The 21,923-nt window shown below is 38.1% G+C and overlaps 1 protein-coding gene across 1 annotated transcript in view; it reads right to left on the bottom strand.

The window, feature by feature from the left end:
* The window catches only part of INTS9 (integrator complex subunit 9), a 122,561-nt gene that overhangs the window by 56,450 nt on the left and 44,188 nt on the right, over positions 1-21,923 (bottom strand). The window contains exons 4-8 of the mRNA XM_027853954.1: positions 20,192-20,254; positions 15,341-15,480; positions 13,199-13,285; positions 2,967-3,087; positions 2,001-2,135 (exon numbers count right to left, since the gene is read on the bottom strand). Coding sequence (XP_027709755.1) covers positions 2,001-2,135; positions 2,967-3,087; positions 13,199-13,285; positions 15,341-15,480; positions 20,192-20,254 — 546 coding nt within the window. The remainder of the gene's footprint in view (positions 1-2,000; positions 2,136-2,966; positions 3,088-13,198; positions 13,286-15,340; positions 15,481-20,191; positions 20,255-21,923) is intronic.

The raw sequence follows: 21,923 nt of genomic DNA, 5'->3' as shown, positions 1-21,923 counted from the left end.
ATAGCCCCCATTTAATAAAGAGGCCTCAGTAAGCCACTCAATGCTTCATTTCCTACCAGCTGTATTGCTTGGATTTGGTTTGTTTTCTTTCTCCACTAGATTGTAAGCTCCTTGAGAACTGATGAATTCTAGATATGGACTGAAGTGTATTTTTTTTTAATTTATTTTTATTATTTTATTTTGTGTTTTCTTTTGCAACAAGTTTAACATAGAAATATGTTTTACGTAACTTCACATGTATAATCAATACCAAGTCGCTTACCTTCTCAAGGAAGGGACGGGTGGGAAAGAACTTGGAACTCAATATTCTAAAATATGATTGTTAAAAATTTTTTACACATAATTGGGAAATATGTAACAAAATAAATAAAAAATAATTGGGGAAAAAAGATTGTAAACTCTTTGAGCACTGGGACTATCTTTCTTTTTCTTATTTGTATTCCCAGCACTTAGCACAGTTCCTGGGACGTAGTAGGTGCTTCATATTTATTATATGTTATTTGAATGCTAATTATTAGTATTATTATTGTTTCATTCAACAAGCAGTTATTAAACATCTACTATATGTCAGGTATTGTGTTAGGTACTACAGATACAGACACAAAAAAAACAGTTTCTGCCCTCAAAGAGCTTACAATTCTATTGGGGAAGAAATGACATGTATATAAATAAGAAAGCACCAAATGTATACAAAGTAATTTTTAAGGGAGATACTAGCATTTGAGAGGATAAGAAGGACGTTAGTAAAAAGTGGCATTTGAACTGAGATTTGAAAAAAGTTAGGGATTCCAAGAGGCAGAGGAAAGGAGACAGTGCATTGCAGGCACAGAGGAGGAACAAGTCTGTGCAAAGGTTCAGGGGTGAGAGATGGCATGTTGTGCATGGGAAACACTGGGAAGGCCAGTTTAGCCAGAACACAGTGTGTGTAAATGGGAGTAATGGATAATCAACCTGGAAAGGTATAAGCTGTAGCCAAATTCTGAAGGGCTTTAAATACCAAATAAAAGATTTTGTACTTTATTCTAGAAGTCATGGTAGCTTTTTGAGCAGAGAAGTTACATGGATGGCTGTGTGTGACTAGACAGAATGGGGTATATATGAAAGACGTGGAATAGTCAAGACTTCATAATTAACTGGATGTGGGAGTTGCGGAAGAGGAAGAATGGTAGTACCCTTGATAGAAACAGGAAAACAAGGAAGAGGAGTGAATTTGGGAAGGGGAACAGGAAGATAATATGCTACCTTTAGACATGATGGAGTTAAGATCTCAATGGTAAATGCAGCTGGAAATCTCTAATACATAGTTGGTGGTATGGGATTGGAGGCTAAGAAGAATAAAGAAGACTACGATCCATTAGACCAGTCCTTCTAAAATGGCACTGAACCGTTAACGATAACTCTTTTAGTCCAGATAGTGACTGAGCAATTACACCCGCCAATTCTTTTAGTATGCTTGGATATAATTCATCTGTGCCTGATGACTTGAAATCATCAATGGTAGCAAAGTAATCTCTTAATATTTTCCTCCTTATTTTGGGTACCCTGATTATGTCTTTTTATCCTTTTTGATTTTTGTCTATGTATTTCCTTAAATCCTTCATGGAAGATCCACCCAAAATAATAGAATCTCTCTCTTCCTTTTAAGTATCTCAGCTCCCAATGCAGTATGTGCTTCATATAGCTATAGTTATAAAAATAAACACCAAATCCTTTGTAAATATAAATATACTGTGAGGATAATTAATGCATATGATAAAAATACTATTTTTGTTTTCATACTTTTGCTGAATGTACTTGGGCTATTTAGTGCCGATATCTGCCCAAGTTTGGTTCCAGTTTGATACATGAGAACAGCCTGCCTTGCATAAAAAGCATCTGTACAACTGGAAGATGACAAGAGCTCATAGAATACAGCTGGTGCTCTGTAGCCTACCAAAGTCATTAATTATAGGGTTAAATAACTTTAACAATTGAGCTCTCAAAAGGAAGAGAGAAAATACCTGGGGGTGTGTAGTAAGCAAGGAAGATCCAGAGACATAGGACACCTTCTCATAATGCGACTGAATAATCCAGTTGGAACTTCCAAGTGCATAGCCAGAGCTAAGGGGAGTCACCTGCACTGCACCGAAAAGCTCCTGCAAAGCAACATAAAATTATTTTTGAGGCTAAAAACCATACTATATGCACCTACATTTTCTCTCATTCACAATGAAAACATTTCAAAATAAACTAGCCATAAAGATGGTAAAGGTCACAGGGTCACCATTGAAAGGTATAAATTTTCATTTTTACATATCCTTTAGGTCTAGTTCATGTGCATCTTCCATACACATGATGACTAAGAGCACAAGAATGAAAATAGTGATCCTTTAAAAGGATGGAAGATATATCAATACTTTTCAAATGTTGCTTCAAGGTTTGTTTAGGTAGCTAATCTATAATGAGTGAATGACTCTTGGCAAAGTTTGGCAGAGATAGGGGAAGACTGTGGTCACCTGAGTCACTGATTCAAAGGAATGCCTGACAGATTATTCCAGTGCTTCCTGTTATGCTCAATACTTCCTATTTGTTTTTCCAAAATTTCCAAGGAAATCCCCATTGCCCTGAGGGGGATAGGAAAGGATACTCTTCTACATCTAATCAAATAGGAGCAGGTCCTAGGGAAGAGTATCAGGGACAGGAAAGGCCCATTTCCTCCCTTAATGCAACTAAGAAATTGGACAGTTACAGGAAGGGGAAGCTACTACCAAATAACTTTGAGTTCTGCCCTTGGAGGATAGGAGAAAGTGACAAATGATCCACCAGCTGTCAAGTTGTGCTCTACCTATTCACTTTTTATGCATCAGAGTGGGGCCTCTGGGGATTTAGAGGCTTCAAGAAAGGGAAACTAAAGGATTCTTATAGCTTCAGAAGAACATTATGGATTTCAGCTGCCCATAAATCACTGAAGTCAAATTAGCACTCACAATTTTCTGAGAATAGCCCACAAGCTGGATTTTACTGAGAGCAGAGTTCACTTCTTGCGTCGTGTAGCACCTTCTCCACGTTGAAACTTCCACTGCATCCTTGAGGGGAGCAGGCAACAGTCTGTGAATATACAATACACATCATACGACATTTGGTATCTTTGAACAATTGTCTTTAGAATACGGCCTTCTCTCGTCTCCACCAAAACATCTGAAATAGACTTTGGTCATGGGACTGTTAAAATACAGAACTAAAATGGAGGCTATGTTGAAAAAGAAAGGGATAAGAACACAGAAAGAGTACTACTTGTAATATTTAACAGAAATGATAAGAAATCTATTATTATCAAAATTATAATTTGCTCTAAAGAAAAGACAACTACTGGAGTCTATAACAGTGTGTATGTGTGTGTGTGCGCATGCGCGCCAAGCAATTGCAATTCTTGTCTTAGCTTGTCAATTGATAAAATGGTGATAACAACCTTTATCTTTCTTTGCATAAACATTTGGCCAGATTTACCAATTTACTGGTTAAGAATATTTACATAAAGAGTATCACCATTATCATTCATGTATCAATGAATATATCCCTCAGGAGGATACAAAGAAACAGTTTCTGTCCTTAAAGAACTTACAAACCAACTGGGGAGTCGACACAAAAACAACTACATAAAGGATTGGTACATTTGTAACAATTTGTAACTTAGGAGGCAGCTAAGTGGCCGAGTAGAGCACTGGACCTGGAATCAGGAAAATCTAAGTTCGTATCCAACCTTAGACACGTACTAGCTGTGTGGCCCAATGCAAATCACTTAACTTTTGCATGCCTTAGTTTCCTCATCTGTAAAATGTTGATAATAATAGTACTGACCTCCCAGAGGTGTGAGGATCAAATGAGATATTTGTAAAGTGCTTAGCCTAGGGCCTAGCACACAAATGATGCTTAACAAATGCGTGTTCCCTTTCTCTTAGGGAACTTCTTGGGACTCAGAAACATTAAGTGACTTGTCCAATCCTCACTGGCAAAATATGGTAGAGATATGAGAAGCCCCTACATGCCATATGAAGTAACTGAACCCAGGGCTTGAACCCAGGTTTACTTGATTGTTGAGGCTAAAATATGTCGTGATCTCTAACTTCACAGTATCGTGCATATATGCATATATCCCCTTATTTCCACTTACACTGCCACACCTCTACTCCAAGTCCATATGTATTCTTATCTGGACTACTGCAATAGCCTTCTAATTGGTCCCCCTTGACTCAAGTTTCTTGCCACTCCAATCTGCCCTTCACTTAGTTGCCAAAGTGATCTTCCTGAAGGTCTGACCATGTCACTGCCACCATTCAATGAATTCCAGTGTCTCCCTAGTCCCTTCTTAGCTTTCACCTCTCTTCATACGCTCCATAATCCAACTACAGTGACCTATTTACTATTTCTCAAGCACAAGGCATTGCTCTATGCTACTGTGCTAGCTATCTCTCCCAGGCCTGGAATATACTACTCCTCATCGTTTTTGTTTTTGTTTTAATTCTCAAAGGAGAAATCCAAAATACTTCAGGAAAATTTGAGGAGGAAAAGATCATTTTTAGATGGAAGGGACCAGCGAAGGTTAAATGGAAGAAAATGAAAATGTTCCAGAGCTGAGCCTTGGAAGAAGAGACAGATTCTGAAAGGCAGAAGTGAAAAGCAAATGTATCCAGGTGTAGAAAGAGTAGAGTAATATGAAACAGGACAGGGAAAAATGCCCAACCAAGTTCTACAACTGTTATTTTGTTGTAGAAAGAACAGAGCACTACTGAAGGCTTCTGAGAAGGAAGCTATAACCTCGAGTATGGTGGAAAGAACACTTTAATAGTCTTAACACATAGGAGCTAGAGATAAAACAAATAAGACGTGCAACATCTCTGGACTTTGAGCTTCCTCCTCCAACACTGGACGTTATCTTCCTCACCCCTGCCCTGGGACACAGAAGGGCAGGCATATTTCTTGCTATTTTCAGAATCTCTCTGCCTGCCACCATTATTCAGCAACCTCTCTTTCTTTGAGTCTCATTTTATTTGGATATTTCACTCCATGCAGAGATCTTAGTGTTCTCAACAAGCCAATAAACTCTCAAAGAGCTCAGTAGCTAAATAAGCTGGCTTGAAGTTGTCTTTCCTGTACAATTCCCACCCCAGTATTTAGGGATTTCAATCTATGTGCTGATGTTCCCTCACAGCCTTGCTTCCTGGTTCATCAACCTTCTCAACTCCCATAAGTTCATGTAGAAGGTGTTGCTTGTTTTGAAAGAAAAAAGGGATTCCAAGAGGCAGAGGCAAAGAGGGCATGCATTCCAGGTACAAAGGACAACCAGACAGGTCAAGGGTCAAAGGGGCCAAGACAGGGAGAATATCATGTGTGATAAAAAGCAAGAAGGTCAGTATGGCTGGTCTATGGTAGGAAAAGGAGTAAGGTATAGAAATCAGAGAGGCAAGTTAGGGCCAAGTTAGGAAGGGCTTTAAAAACTAATCAGAGGAGTTTATATTTGATCCTAGAAGCAACAGGGAACCACTGAAGATCAATGAGTAGGGGAGTGACTATCTCTTCTTTCACTCTTGTCTCACAAGAGGTAAACCGTGTCTTTGCCAAGGCAAACCTCTCTACATGTACAGTAATTCCATTCCATTCCAGCCCATCTTCTCCAACAAACTGCCCTCTTTATCATCTCTACTCCGTTCACTTATCTATAATTTATCCCTGTCTCCTGGCTGCTTCCCTATTGCCTACACACACGTCCAAGTCTCTTTCTCCTTAAAAATCTTTATGTAACTTGTTATCTGCTCTAGCAATGGCCTTTTTCAATCCTCATCCTTCATAACCTCTCAGCAGCCTTTGACATTGTTGATCACCCTCTTTTCCTGGATATTCACTTATCTCTCTGTTTTCCTGACACTGTTCTCTCCTGGTTCTTAGTCCCCTCTGCTGGATCCTCTTCTGTTTCATGCCCATTAACTGAGAGTGTCTTACAGGCCTCTGTCCTGAGCCATCTGCTCTTCTTCCCCTATACTATTTCACTCAGTGATCTCATCAGCTCCCATGGATTCAATTATCTTCTGTATGCTGATGATTCTCAAATCTAATTATCCAGTCCTAACCTTTCTGCTGATCTCCAGTCTCACATCTCCTACTGCCTATTAATCTCTTGAACTGGATGTCCTATAAACATCTTAAACTCAACATGTCCAAACTGAACTTTACACTCTACCATGTACACTGTAACCCAGGGACAGTGGCCTCCTTGTTGTCCCTCACACAAGACACTCCATCTACAGACATCTACAGAGTATTTTCATTGATTGTCTCTCCTGCCTCAAATTCTCTCCCTCCTCATCTCTGTTTCCTGACTTCTTTCAATTCCTAGCTAAAATCCCACCTTTTACGTGAAGTGTCTACTATTCCCCTGTAATTCTAGTGCTTTTCCTTCATCGCTGAGCTCCAACTGATCCTGTATACAGCTTGTTTGTACATAGTTGTTTGCATGTTGTCTCCTCCATTAGACTGTGAGCTCCTTCAGAGTAGGGTCTGTCTTTTTCCTTTCTTTGTATCTACAGTGCACAGCGCCTGGCACACAGTACATACTTAATACTTATTGTCCTACTAACTGGTTCACAGAATTTTAGAACTCGAAAGGTTATCTAGTCCAACTCCGTCCTTTTGAAGATGAAGAAACCAAGGTATGGAGAGGTTAGGTGACTTGCCTCATTGATGGCAGCCTTGGGAATAGAACTCAGGTAGCCTAGCGTCTAATCCAGGGTTCTTTTAAGAACATGTCACTGTATACCATGACAAAAGTAAAATTTAAGGAAGACTGATCTAATAGTAGCATTCAGGAAGAACAGGATCTAAAATTATCATAGTTAGAAAAGCTATATACTTTCATGGTTGTTTCAGTATTAGATTGTCATATGAGTATCTCACTAATGTCTGGCTCAGAATTCACTATGAACCCAGTAGAAATTCCTTATAGAAGTTCTTGCAAGATATGTGTACGTGTGTGGGGGGTATGTGGGGGAGGATGTGTCAGAGTGGCAAGCAGTTCTCATTGCAAGCCCCTGGCATATTTCTACACAAAGCCTTAGGGCAGCTAGGTGATGTAGCAAGTCACTTGAACTTGTCTGCCTCAGTTTCCCCAACTGCAAAATGGGGATAATAACAGTACGTACTTTTATAAGTTGTTGTGAGGATCAAATGAAATAATATTTATGAAGTGCTTAGTGCAGTGCCTGGCACACAGTAGTTGCTTAATAGATATTTATTCTTCTCCCTGGGCAAGTCACTTAACCTTTCTGTTTCTCTCGTTTCCTCATCTGGAAACTGGAAATAATAATAGAACCCACCTCACCAGGTTGTGACAATCAAATGATTAAGCATATCTTAGAGACATTAAGGTGCTACATTAATTGCTAGCTCTGGGTCACCACACTCTGTGTCACCACTTCACCAAAGCAGAGAAACCCCAACTATAACAGTGCTTTTCCTAAAACTTACAGAGAGTGGATAGTCATATTTCTATTTCAGATAATTGGAAACGGCAACAACTCACATGGGAATAAAAAATTATTTAATATTTGTAGAAATTAACACCATAGTGCTATGAGGAGGGCCTGGGCCAGGATAAAGAATGCCGGTCTCTGGCTTTAGAACCAAACTAGGCTTTCTTTCAGACTGATATAAATGTTTTATTTTTCTACTTTTTTTACATTTTCTCCTTAATCTTGGAATTGAAAGTAGGTGAGTCAGAGGCTTTACATTACAAGAATTTATTCTCCCCTCCCCCACCTCTTCCCCTCTCTGAAACTATCTCTTTATGAAAATTAGTTGTCAGGGAAGGAATGAAAAGAGTGAACTGTAATGTCAGAATAGAAAAGAGAAATGGCTAACTTCTTCTAAATAAATCTCAAAAAAATGGCATCAACTTGAGGTAAGAAGCCATAGAACTGTCAAAAAGTAAGAGAGGAATAGTTTTTTGTATATTAAACTCAGGCTAAATCAAATGGTAATACACACCAATTTCTAGTGATTTAAGGAAATTTGTCAAGTTTCTATGATTTATGAATTCAAATACTTTAATTTATTGTTATATTTGGCTGATGAACTTCTCACTTATAACTTACGCTACTGAGAAAGGAGTAAGTTTGGCCCTTGCCAGGACCCCTCGAAGGCAGTACTTGAAGAGTACAAGCATGTGCCTTTCAAGGGGCAAGACCACCAGAGTACAGAAGTCAAAGGTTGGCATTACAGTGTGACATTTACAAAATGCTTTCCTCACAATAAACTTGAGAGGTTGGAAACAGATTCAGAAATATTAAATGATTTGCCCATTGTCAAAGACTTATGAAATATCAGGGCCAGGATTTCAACTAAGATTTCCTGACCCAAGTCTAAAGCTTGTTCTATTATGTCATACTTCTAGGGATATAATACAAGGGCAATTCAGTATCCTTTTGTATAAATACTTCCAAGATGAACTTATTACTTTGTCTACTAGCATAAGATTAAATTCTGGATCCCAAAGAAATTTTATCCTTTCTAAGTTACATAACAGGAAAATCTTTAGCCTAGATGACCTAGACATCCCTTCCAGCTCTAAATCTTTGACCCTTAACCAACAACCACTTACATTTACATCCAAGGATCTGTTTTCTTCCCTTTTCTAACACTTCAGGATATTCCTTTAAAAAAGCCAGCCTTATTCCACCAAAATGATTCACCCTCAAAACAAAATTCTGTTCTGGAAGGAAAAAAACAAAACAAAACAAAACAACCCGCCACCCTACCCATCAATGCTTCTCTATCTTTCAAAGTCATCAAGGTTCACAAAAAAGTTTACCTTCAAGTTAGACATAATTTGGCATTTCCATTACTCTAAAACAGTGGTAGGGAACCTGTGGCCTCAGAGGCCACATGTTGCCCTCTAGACCTTCAAGTGTGATCCTTTGACTGAATCCAAACTTCACAGAACACATCTCCCTGAATAAAAGGATTTGCTCCGTAAAACTTGGATTGAGTCAAAAGGCTGTACCCAAGGATCAAGAAAGAGACATGGAGCCTCAAGGCCACAGGTTCCCCACCCCTGCTCTAAACCCTTTTTCCAAGTGTCCAATTTTTTTTTTTTCACCAGCCTTAAATGATTCCTTAATTTCGGGTAGGGTTTATCTGCTCATTCTCAGTTATACAGTTTCTGCCTACCAATAAATAAGCAAGTGTCTACACTTGTGCCAATTACATACACATATATATATGTATATAGTTTGAGATTCTTCTCTAAAGACAGGAACATAGGGGAGATAGGAAAGGAAAAGTGTTAACTTTAGAATTCTGGAGGACGGTTGAGAAGCCTGCTTTACCATCTATTACGTAAGTGGTGTGCTCATCTTTTACTTATGTCAGACATGGATGGAGATAGACCTGGGTCTTTACTAAGCAAGCATTACCTGTCCAAAGAAGCTCAAGCTGCAACCAGAGGTAGTTCTGTCATCCCCTTCTCCCTCAAAACCAAAACAACCCAAAAGAGAGATGAGAGACACCTGATGATTCAGCGTAGACAAGACATGGACTCAAATCTTTGAGAGTGAACAAGGAATTGTCTAAAAAGGTATTATTTTTAAAAAAATGAAATGGTCCTGCTTGGACTATCACAAGATCCTAATACTCTTGGAAAGAGGTAAAGATAAGATAGGAAGGAGAGTGGATATTTACTGCCAGTTCTTTCTTTTCTCTACTCATGTTTCTAGATAGCTTCATGTTCTCCTCCCTTACCTTTAGCTTTCACATACCCTGTGGTTGAGAGATGCATTATATTACTTAATTACAACCCCTCTCCCCCAAGCTTAATTCTCTTGTGTGCCAAGAGCACAGGCTTGATAGTCACACGTAATCTTACATTTATAATCCACAGAGTAAAGCTCTTGTGAAAAAATCTTACACGGAACCACAGGGACTTTTGGCTTTACCATAATTCTAAATCTGCACCTGTCATTCCTCTGCTGCTCAGCCAAACTTGCTTCTCCTAGTTTGTGGCTTCTGGACACCAAAAAAAGCAATTCTAAAATTATTACCTCCCTCTCTTGATTTTCAATAACCCTTTCAAAAGGATTTATGTCAAGTCACTTAAAAAAATAGATGATTTATTCTTCAACCCGGTCAGTGTTTAGTACATTTCCTTTCTAAGCTAGTGATTTTATATTTCATGGATAGGGCCTAGCCCAAGGTCACAAAGGAAAAAGACAGAATTAGAACTTGGGATTTCCTGAGACTTAGTCCAGTGTTTCAGATCTAGGTCTCAGAAGTCAGGAAGTACTGACCTCACAACACAAATTTTCTTTGGTGCCAAAATTATTTATGGTATAGTAACATGAAGGCTGTAAATTTAAAGGAAGTAAGATGAAGTTGAATATAAAAGAAAAAGGGGAACAGAGAAGCAACAGACACACACACAGAGGAATAAGAATGTAAAAGACTTCTACAGGGGCACTAGGCTGTCACATTTGCCCCTACAATCTCTCTTCTCAAGACTAAGTATAATGATCGGTCAGTTAAAAAGCATTTATTTTTTATCAGTGACATATGGAGACACTGATGTCATGCTTTTCAGATTTACAGATGACACAAAGATAGGAAGGAGAGTTAACATATTGTCTGTCAGTCAGTAAACATGTATTAAACACCTACTATGTGCCAGGCACTGTGTTAAACACTGGGGACACAAAAAGAGGTGAGCTCCATGAGGAGCTCACAATAAAATGGGGGAGACAACATGCGAACAAATATATCCCAAGCTATCTACAGGACAAATAGGAAATTATTAAAAGAGGGAAGGCAATGGAATCAAGAGGGGTTGGGGAAAGCTTTCTGTAGAAGGTGAGATTTTAGTTAGGACTTAAAGGAAGCCAAGGAGGTCAGTAGTTAGAACAGAGGAGGGATAACATTCTAAGCATGGAGGACAGCCAGAAAAAACTCCCAGAGCCAACAGATGGAGTGTCTTGTTTGTGGAACAGCCAGGCCAGTGTCACTAAATCAAAAAAAAACATATTAGGGAGTAAGGTGTAAGAAAACTGGAAAGGTAGGAGGGAGCTAGGTTATGAAGGGTTATGAATGCCAAATAGAGCCTGGAGGCATTAGAAAACCATTGGAGTTTACTGTATAGGGAGTTAGACCTATGCTTTAGGAACATCATTTTGGTGGCTGAACGGAGGATAGACTGGAGCGGGGACAGACTTCGGGAAGGCAGACCAACCAGCAGACTACTGTAATAGTACCAATGTAAGCTGATGAGGTCCTGCACCAGGAGGGTGGCAGTGTCAGAGGAGAGAAGGTAGTATATTTGAGAGACGTTGCAAAGGTGAAATCAGCAGGCCTTGGCAACAGCTTGGATTATGGAGGGTGAGAGAAAGTGAGGAATCCAGGATGACTCCTAGGTTGCAAGCCTGAGGGAATGGGAGGATAGTGTTACCCTTGACAGCAATAGGAAAGGTGATGGGAGGTATGGTTTAGAGGATGAGATAAAAGATTTCTGTTCTGGACATGTTCAGTTTAAGATGTCTACTGTACATCCAATTCGAGGTGTCTGAAATGCAATTGGAGAAACAAATATGGAGGTGAGTAGAGAGGTTAGAGCAGGAAAGGTAGATTTGAGAATTATCAGTATAGAGATAATAATTGAATCCATGGGAGCTGATGAGACACCAAGTGAAGAAGTATAGAGGGAGAGAAGAGGGCCCAGGATAGAATCCTGCAGAACACCTATGGTTACAGGGCATGATTTGGATAAAGATCAAGCAAAGTAGACTGAGAAGAGGTCTACTAGTAGCAATAATAATAATATTAAGTCAGGTTCTTTCTGTTAAGATCTGTGAATTTATCAGGGTAGAGAGTTCCCAAAGTGAAAACTCCCTCTCTTGATTTAGATAGTCAACTTATCTCTAATTTATAATCTAAGTGAGTTGCCTGGGATACAGAGAGATTAAGTGACTTGGCTATGGTCACACAGTTAGAATGGGTAAAAGTTAGGATGTGAATCTAGTTCTTTCAGCCTCCAAAGCTACACTGTTTCTCAATAACAGAAGCAATAGACATTTGTTTATATAGGGTTGTAAACTTGGTAAGGCACTTTCAATATGTTATCTGATTTTAGCATTACTGTGATTATTTTACATTTTACAGATTAAGAAACTGCACAGAACTGACTTGTTTATAATCCCATAACTAAGTTTTGGAAGTAGAGTTGGAACCCACACCTTTCCCAATTCCATATTTCTCCACATCCCACTTCCTCTAACCTTCAAAATTAGCATAATAATTATTCAGATTTATAAAACACTTTCTTCAAAACGACCCTGAGAGGTAGATAAAATATTTTACAGATGAGGAAACTGAGGCTCAGAGAGGTTACATGACTTCTCAAAGAGCTCCTAAGCGCCAAAGAGTGAGCACCTCGGCAGTATCCGTGTGTTTGTTAAATGGAACTGATCATTATTTGCTTCTTATCCTCTGCTGATATAACAGACATCTTAGGTCATAAGAGTTGCTGCTGACATGCTTTCTCTTGTGAATGACTGGACTCTCTTCCCAGATGGACCACACCCTAGGTCCACAGAGATAGTTATTTTTGAAAAGAGACAGATTTACCTGTAAAGTCAAGAACATGTTCTAAAGAGAAGGCAGGACAGAGTCAGTATAGTAATTGGGGGGAAGGGAGCAGTATGAGGGGAGAAGAGAAAAGAATGCTCAGTGGAAAGAGTGTTAAGATAAAGTAGTACCTGGACAGGCAAGTGCAGGTAATGTAGGTGGTCCAAAAGTAGAAGAAGCATCATAGTAAGAGTTGTCTGATTCTAATCTACTTCTTATTAATTAGTTGTGTGGCTTGGGCCAACTCACTTAATATCTCTGGGTCTTAGCTTTCTCAGTTACAAAACAAGGGTAATAATATATGGACTCCCTATCTCATAAGACCATGAAGATTAAATGAGGAAAAAAAATATGTATTGTACAAAGCACAAAATAACCTAGACAAATGAATTGTCTGAACGTGTGACTGATATTATAATGATAATGTAATATCCTGGGGCAGGGTTTACTTTTGTTTTTATATTCCTAGTGACTAACAAAGTGCTTTACATATATTTACCGAATAAATATCTATTGAATTGAATGTTGAATTATTGTTTGAAAAGCCTATGCTGTTTCTTACCTTTGCACTTCCTTATTCTTCCACAAGGAGGCAGACTGAGCCTTTGGCACTCGTTCAATGAAATTCACCAACTCTTCCATAAGAAGCCTATGGGTTTAAAAAAAAAAAAAAGAGGGTAAATAAAATACTGTCCTTTAATATTTTATTCTAATTGAATTTTGCTGCCCTTCATCATCATCTCTGCTGTATATAAAGTTGGTGACATTTTACACCAAGTTAATCAAAACTGTCCTTTTTTTGTGACATTAAGCAAGTTGACTTCGTCACTTCTAACTAGGGAACTCATTTTTTCTTAGTAACAAAATGAGAAAGTTGGACTAAACGATCTCCAAGATCCCTTCCAACTTCAAAATTCTATGAAAAAAAGTGTAAAAATAATCTGAAAATTAATGTTTGGTTACTCTCTAAAACCAGGCTGGATGAGTCCTTGTCTTTGTGTTACTGAAACGTGTAATAGCTAATCTAATATGCTCCCAATATTTTGTAGTCCTGACTTTCAAAAGGTTTATTTAGAAAACAAAAAGGGAATTATGAGACGATAATTTATATAGGAAGTTAAAGGTGGGGAAATCTTTCAAGTTAAAAATGAAACAATAGTTACAAGATTTGCAAAATATGAAACTGCTCTGTGATACTCACTGATTTTTAAAATTTGTTACTAGGAGTTAGCAGAATTTGGTACAGAACTGAGTGCTGTGAAGACTGACACTAATGGATTAATAAAAGAAACTAAATAGTGAAAGCCTGGAAAACCTCAAGCCTGAATGGGTAACAAAAGAACACAAGAAATGCTATATTATGCTAGCCCAAATGTTCATCCAAACCAGGAAGCTGTCTTTGCTGTGACACAAAGGGAAAGTTTGTGTAGGGAATGATTATCTTCAATGATGTCAACTTTGTAAGAATAGGGATCTAATATTCACAAGTTCCTAATATTCCCAAAATATTCCTTATTTTCCTTAGTGAACTATTAATGTTTACTGTACTTATGTATCAGCCTGTGCTACTTCTTGAAAAGTTAGTACATTAATATCTGTTGAATAAAGTAGAACTTCCTTTTCCTCCTAAAACCGTTTCTTTCAAGCTTTAAAGAGGGATTCTATTTCTAGTATTCGACAATTTTCAGTTATGCTTCCCTCCAAATACTTTATCCATCCAGATCGAGTGGTCCTTATGAAAAGTTCCCCCACTCTCTGTTGATTTTACTTGCTCTTCACTGAATATTCTCTAGAATCACTCCTTTCTCTAACTGCAGTGACTAAAACTGAATAGACACACCAAAAGAAAGAGATGCAATAGGGTTTGACAGGAATGGTGTGGTTTGGTTGGCCACCTGGTCACAGGGATGCAAAAGGCCTGTATCTTCAGGAACAATCTATGACTGCTAGATGGCTTTGCTGGTTCATGACAGTCTGGTGCCTATTACCCTGAGATTCAGGGGGTCAGGTGACTTGCTCCAAGATTTTGACTTAAGCAGGAATCAAACTCTGATATTTTGCCTCCATATTAGCTGCTGTTTCCACTATACCACAGTGGTCCATGTAGTTGAACATCACAAATAACCCTGGTAGCTTAAAGCAACTGAGAGAAGTAGGAAAATGCTCAAAGTAAAAAAGTTTCTTAAACACTTCTCATATCCCAGAGCACAAAGCTGCATTGTCACAGCAGAAGCAACAAATTATCTGCATCATTATCCTACTCTCTGCTCTCCCCATGCTGCCTCCTGTTTTAATGGTAAAATGTATAACCTAAAGGGAGGTTTTCTGCAGGAAAATCAGGTTATGTGGTTCAGATTCTTTTCCCTCTAAATAAAATTCTTGATATTCCCTTATAGTGAATTTGTGACTCTACTGACAAATCCTCTGCAGTTTTCTCCTTATGGCTTGGCATTTCACTAACCAGAGGAGCTTAATATCATTTCCCTGAGGAAAGTGTGTATTCCCTCCTCTAACTGTTATATAACACTATTCCTAGTATCAATCCTGGGGGAATTCCATTGAAAATTTCAGTGTCTGCTTACACCTTGGTTTCAGTTATTCATCACTGAACTAAAGTCTCTCTTGGGAGAGACCTACATGAAATATGTGATATTGAGGGTAAGGTGTGTTTAACAGGCTAAAAATGTAAATATGCGGTGCTCACCTGCCAATTTGCACAGTAGGTTCTGTAGCATACACTGTACCAGTAAAACCGGTGTGCTCAGTGATGTAAGGTAACGCCATCATGCAGTGATAGTTTGAAATGAGGATCACATCTACTGTAGACAGATCTATTAGCTCGGTCTGCAAATAAAGAGGGGGCGGGGAGGAAAAGGATGATGCATATCTACTGAAGGAGCATAGATCACCATGAAGTGACTGAAAAATGATGTTGTTAGAACATAGAGAAGTAGTTTATACCTCAAAAAGCAAAACTATGTCTAAGCCCTTTCTGAATCATTTTTTCCTTAGGTTTTAGACATTTCCCAATATTATCATCATATGGTAAGACAAGATCACTAATAATGGAATGGAGCTATTCTACAAGTTGAGATATGATTCTAATTAGAATATAGTTTCCATGAACAGGCAAAGATCTTCCTAAAGCACAGATCTGAACATGTCACCCCCATCCCTCATGCAATAAATTCAAATGGCTTTCTCTTACACCCCAGAATCAAACAGAAAATACTGGGATGGCTTTTAAAGCCCTTCATAACCTGGCCTTTCCCTATGTTTCTAGTCTTACACCTTTTACTCCTCTCCAGATATTTTGCAATCCTATGACATTGGCCTCCTGGCTGTTCCTGACAAGACACTCCATTTCTCAACTCCAGACATCTTCACTGACTCATAAATGGAATATTCTCTCTCTTCTTTTCCACTTCCTGAATTCCCTGGCTTCCTTCAAGCCTCAGCTAATGTCTTACCCTATGCAATAAGCTTTTCCTCAGTCCTTCTTAATCTTAATGCCTCTCCCCTGAGACATCACTTATTTATCCTCTCTATACTCTGTGGGTTCATAGCTGTTTTGGATATTAAAGGGTGAGCTCCTGGAGAGGATGGATTGTCTGTTGACTTTCTCTGTATCCTTATAGTTAGCACAGTGCCCAGTACATGGTAGGTGCTCAGTGTTTACTGACTGACTGAAAGGTCATTTAGTCCAGTCCTCTCATTTTACAGAGGAGGACACAGATTAGAGAGGCTATCTCTACTCAGAGATGATTAATGGCAGAACTTAGACTAAAACCTAGTGCTCTTCCCAATACACCAAGCTTCTTCCAGCTTTCCAAGAAGGTACCAAAAATCAACTCAAAATCTGTATGTAATAATTTTGGTGGGGGGGCAGCTAGGTGGCGCAGTGGATAGAGCACCGGCCCTGAAGTCAGGAGGACCTGAGTTCAAATCCGGCCTCAGACCAAATACTTAACACTTACTAGCTGTGTGACCCTGGGTAAGTCACTTAACCCAACTGCCTAAAAAAAAAATTTTTTTTAATGATTTTGGAATTATGTCAATTTGCTAAGAATTTATCTAAAACAATGGGGCTATTCTTCATTTTTATAAATGAATAATAGGCAAATAGTCTTGAAAAAGAGAGCTTTAACTTTGATACTGCTAGTATGTGAAAAATGATTCAACGCCTAGAAGGACTAGTAACTCATCAAACCAAACTTCTAATAATAGACTTCAAAGCTCTCTACAAATGCACCTGTCTCCTTTCATAAATATTGTCTAGTCCATACTTCTTTTCAAGTGAAGTCAAACTTATCTACTATTCTGTGAACAGAATTATTATTATATAGACCTTTAGTATATTCTGGACGTAAGACCTTTGGTACCCGAAAGGAAGGAAACAAGTATTTATTAAATATCTACTGTGTGCCAGGTACCGTGCTAAGCACTTAAAAACATTATCTCATTTGATCCCCAGAAGCCTGAGAACAGATAATATTATGATCCCAATTTTACAGCTGAATTAGCTGAGGCAGATAAAGGTTAAGTGACTTGCCCATGGTCACATAGTTGGTAAAGCCAGATCTGAACTCAGGTCTTTCTGACTCAAGTCTAGTATTCTATCCACTGAGTCAAAGCTGCATCTGAAAGCATGAGCCTTTCCTTAGGAAGATAACACTAGGAAACAAATACAGGAACAAAGTGAACGACAGTCAGGTAACTGGACTGCCAAAAACTTCACTGCTTTAGCACAAAGAAGTCTCATCTGTTTTCTTGCTTTCCCTCAAAATACTTAGCTCTATACTCATAGTATAAAAGACAGTTAGGACACACCTGCCCAGAGGCTTGGCATACCCCTGCTTTTACAAACTTCCTAAAGGCAGTTGGGAGTGGGAAGTGGGAAGTGGGAGTGGGAAAGAGGCATATGCTTTCATTATGGACTTAACAATATTTACTGTCTTCCTGCTTTCACCACTCAATTGTCTTGCCTGCCTAATCTGGTAACACCACCAAAAATATACAGAATGTACTGAGCGTGTGTGGAGATAGAAATACAAAGAAGAGATAATGAGAAGTTGAGCATTTAGGCTGGTCTCCTATGACTCACCTAACACTATCATTTTAGCAGAAGTGGAGAGGTTATTTTGAATTATAGTGAAATCTGAATAGCTCAACATTAATGGAAAATTATACTGCTATACCCAATTTTATATTGGGTATAGCTGTACCAGAGGGAATTAAAACAAAAAAAAACTATGACCAGTAATAATAACTTTTGGAGAAATATCTACATCTCAGAGGTCCGACCAATCTGAAAGGCTCAAAGTACAGGACCTACTGACAGACTGAATATCTTATTATGGTAGCGATGGGGTTAAAAGCTTATCAGAAGAGCAAGAAAAATCAGAGCAGCAAAAACAGGACGAAGGCTGGGGGAGAGGAATAAGTTGACTGGGCAGCAGCCTGCTCAGGTCCAAGGATGGTCCCTTCAATAACACTTTGAAATAATTTTCCTAACGTTAGCTTTATCTATTGAAATGTAGAGCTTCATTTTTCTTTTAAAATCTCCCACCTTCCTATCAAGTGGAGAAAAATGTGTTCTCAGGACAAGACTGGTCATTGCATTTACTCTGAGTTCAGTTATATTTTAGTGTTGTTTTCATTTATAGTATCACAGACATTTTATATATTATTCTTCTGCTCTGTACGAGATCATGTACCAGCTCATTCCACGTTTCTCTGAATACCTCACACTTGAAATTTTTTGTGATATAATATTCCATTACATACCTAAATTTGTTGACCCAACTGATGGATACTCAACTTTGTTTACAGCTTTTTTCTACTACAAAGAGTGTTACAAAAATATTTTGGCATATATTAGACCTTTCCTTCTGTTTTTGACCTACATATGCCCAAGAGTGGGACTGCTGGGTCAAAGTGAAAAAGTTTAGTAACTTTTCTTACATAATTTCAAATTGTTTTCAGGATGGTTGAAAAAAATCACAATTGTATTAACAGCATATTAATGGGCCTGTCTTCCCACAGCCCCTACAGTGTTGACTATTTGCTTCTTTATCTTTGCTGCTGGTATGGAAAATGTTTTCACATGGTAAGGAGATTGTTCATATCTTTTAGCCACTTAAACTATTGGAGAATTAGTCTCATTATGTTTCACAAACATGCATTCTATCTCAAGGGATACAGGAGAAAGCAGTATGGTGCCTTGAAAAGGTAGTTCAGGAGGACTCGACACCAAAAGGATGGTGGTCATTCCACAGAATCCTAGAGGAATGCTAAATTAGCAGAAAGCAGGCTGGAGGTGGCTAGATGGTGATCCAAGACACTGACATGCCAGCAGATACCACAGACCCATTACCAGGGTGCCAAAGAAGCACCAACTGTCCCATGAGAGCTTGAACTAGATGGGTGCAGGATGATGTCAACGTGAGAAATATGACGAAAGTAAACAAGAGAGATGGAATATCTGGAACTAATACTTGAGGAAGAGTAATTTCTTTGAAAGCCATGAAAGTAGGAGGAAAGAAGAAAGTGTTATTCTGCAAAGTCCTGAATTCCTAAGGTTGGCTTGAATTCAATTTACGCTGTCTAGCCTACTTCTTCACCATAGCTGCTAGCCAGAGCTATGGGAGAATAATAAAGTACTTAAACAAATCTGGGTTCTTGCTGCATTCTTCTTGAACCTAGAAAGCAATGAAGGAGGAAGGGATGGGGAACAAAATGTCTGTCAGGGAATAGCATATCCATTGTCAAGCACCAGCTTTTGAAGAGGATTATCAGTATGCTGATAGAAAGGTGGGAAATTTTTCAGCCATGGATACTCTCAAAAATTATCTAACTAAAGAAAGGCTACTGTCTAGGTTAGTAAAGTAGCCAAACAAATAAACAAAATGTCTCTCTCTCTCTTTCTTCTTATCTGTTTATCTGAAAGCTCCCTGAATTACTAAAATACATAAATATAAGAAGACCCTTAAAAACAGTGGCACCAGGGATTAGTTATCAATAATTGGGCTAACATAAAAATGGTGATTTTACTATTTGTAATTGTTATGTCAGAGAATAAGACTAGCCTGGGACTTGTACAAACTCCATGATATTAACTTGTAATTATACTAATCTGTCATTTTACATGTTCATTTCTATCTGGGAACAGGAAAAATGCCGAAAATTTCTCTAGATTTTTAACTTCATCCTGGAAGATTATAGGAGATAAAATATTTTGTACTGAAATTAATTTCTTTTTTTAATATAATTTATTTTTAGTTTTCACCATTCACTTTCATAAGATTTTGAGTTTTAAATTTTCTCCTCCTCCCTCCTCACCTTCCTCCCCAAGACAGTGTGAAATCTGATATAGGCGCCAGATATACATTCCTATTAAACATATTTTCACATTAGTCATGTTGTAATGACCACAAGAAAGAAGAAACAAAACAGAAGAAAAAAAAAGAGCAAATAGTATGCTTTGATCTGCATTCAAGCTCCATAGTTTTGTCTCTAGATATGGATAGCATACTGAAATTAATTTCATACTTACCTCTGGTAAACAGAACTCGGGCACAGAATCCACAAATACATGACCTGAACATTCCTTCAGTTCCTGAAAAAGAAAAAGTCAAAATATGAGAGACATATAATGATCTATATTTCCAATGAAAGCCCTAAAGTACATCTTTAAAATTGTCTTTAAAAGAATATTAGTTACTACTTTCTTGTTTTCTATCCCTTCCAAGCACTAGTTTCTGCATCCATAAAAATGGGGATAATAAAGAATGTCCCAAAAGTCCTGGTGCATTTAAAAGCTTTAACAGCTTTAATTTAAGCTATCAATATTTTCCTTGCAATATTTGATACCGCTTCTGTTTTTATTGATAAACCTATTTGGAAACTCATTATCATGTTTATTTTGCAAGCCCAATATGAATGGCCTGGAGATTTAGTTTTTACTTAATTTAGTAGCATGATCTTATACAGAAAAAACATGATGGAAATAAGGATACTTGTACCTTGCATCTATTTATAATACTTTGAGATATTGTTTTGGACCAGGTTCATCACCAATATTTTTAATTAGTCAAACAACACAAGACAGCATGAAAAGTAGACTTACTGGCACTCTACAAGTAAGAAACAAACAACTGGCAAACATTCCATGCATAAGAATAACTGGCTGTACTTTGCCTCTTTCTGAACCAGACACCAGCCAAATTATCCTGGGTTGATGGTGGGCTCTGCTGGCATGTTTTTGCTTTGGAAAAAAATGATTCAAGATTAAATGTGAAACTTTCAAATCTAATTTTATTACTTTCTCATATTGATCAGAAGAATAAAATCTCAGAGGTTTTAAGGAATCCTAGAGGTTTAGCCACTAGTGTTACAGTAGCTGGGTTTCCTGAGGTTTTTTTCCCCCATTGTAAAAATACAACACTTCGTCTACATTATGGGGCAAATAGGCTACTACACAAAAACCTGTGTACCTATCACCATTTATAATATTATGGTTATGGGAAGATACATTCTGAGTCCCAAAAACCTGCCTTACAAATTCACTTTAGAACATAAAATGTTTACAAGTTTGGGACATCTTAATCATTTATTTGGAACTGTTGCACGAACTTTCTTTTAGTTTGTTTTACTAGCCAATGTCAATAAGCCAGCACAAAACAAATAGAATCAGTACAGTTTATTCACTCAGAGTGAGGCACACTTCACCAGCAAATGGATAGACATGTGTGACTTATAATTTGGCTAGTAATATTATATGTTACTTAAGACAAAGAAGAAAAAATGGCTGCTCGAAATATTGTGGCTAGTTATACAAAGAAAGAAAAGGTATGCTTGTTAAGGAGAATGTACATCACTAGTTGCATAGAAAACAAACAGAATGTGTCCTTGTTAGTATAGCCAGTTGCATTCAATCCAAGGGGACCATATATCACTTGTGAGACAAGATAAGGGAGAGGAGTGTGCGTCCTTGGGTTGTGGAAGCCCTCTTCTGCAGCAATCAGGGAGGAAAGAAGACACTGAAGGAAACCAGATGTTTTGAGCTGGTCCTGCAGTTCTTATGCAGGGGGTCATACGTGGGAAAAAAATAACCAAAATAGAACAAAAATGGAATTATGCCAATTCTGAACAAGACCATTCTTAGCTCTTAAAAATCCATTTTAACAGAACAAATCAGTCTCTAACAATAGACTGAAGAAAAGCTCAAAAATAGGGAAACTATAATTTAAATTAGGAGTCACAAAAAAAATTCACAATTATAGTTT

The sequence above is a fragment of the Vombatus ursinus genome, unplaced genomic scaffold (assembly GCF_900497805.2).
Source record: "Vombatus ursinus unplaced genomic scaffold, bare-nosed wombat genome assembly UNPS02010219.1, whole genome shotgun sequence".
Classification (NCBI taxonomy): domain Eukaryota; kingdom Metazoa; phylum Chordata; class Mammalia; order Diprotodontia; family Vombatidae; genus Vombatus; species Vombatus ursinus.
The sequence above is the reverse complement of the archived record's forward strand: the minus strand, read 5'-3'. Positions and strand labels throughout refer to the sequence as shown.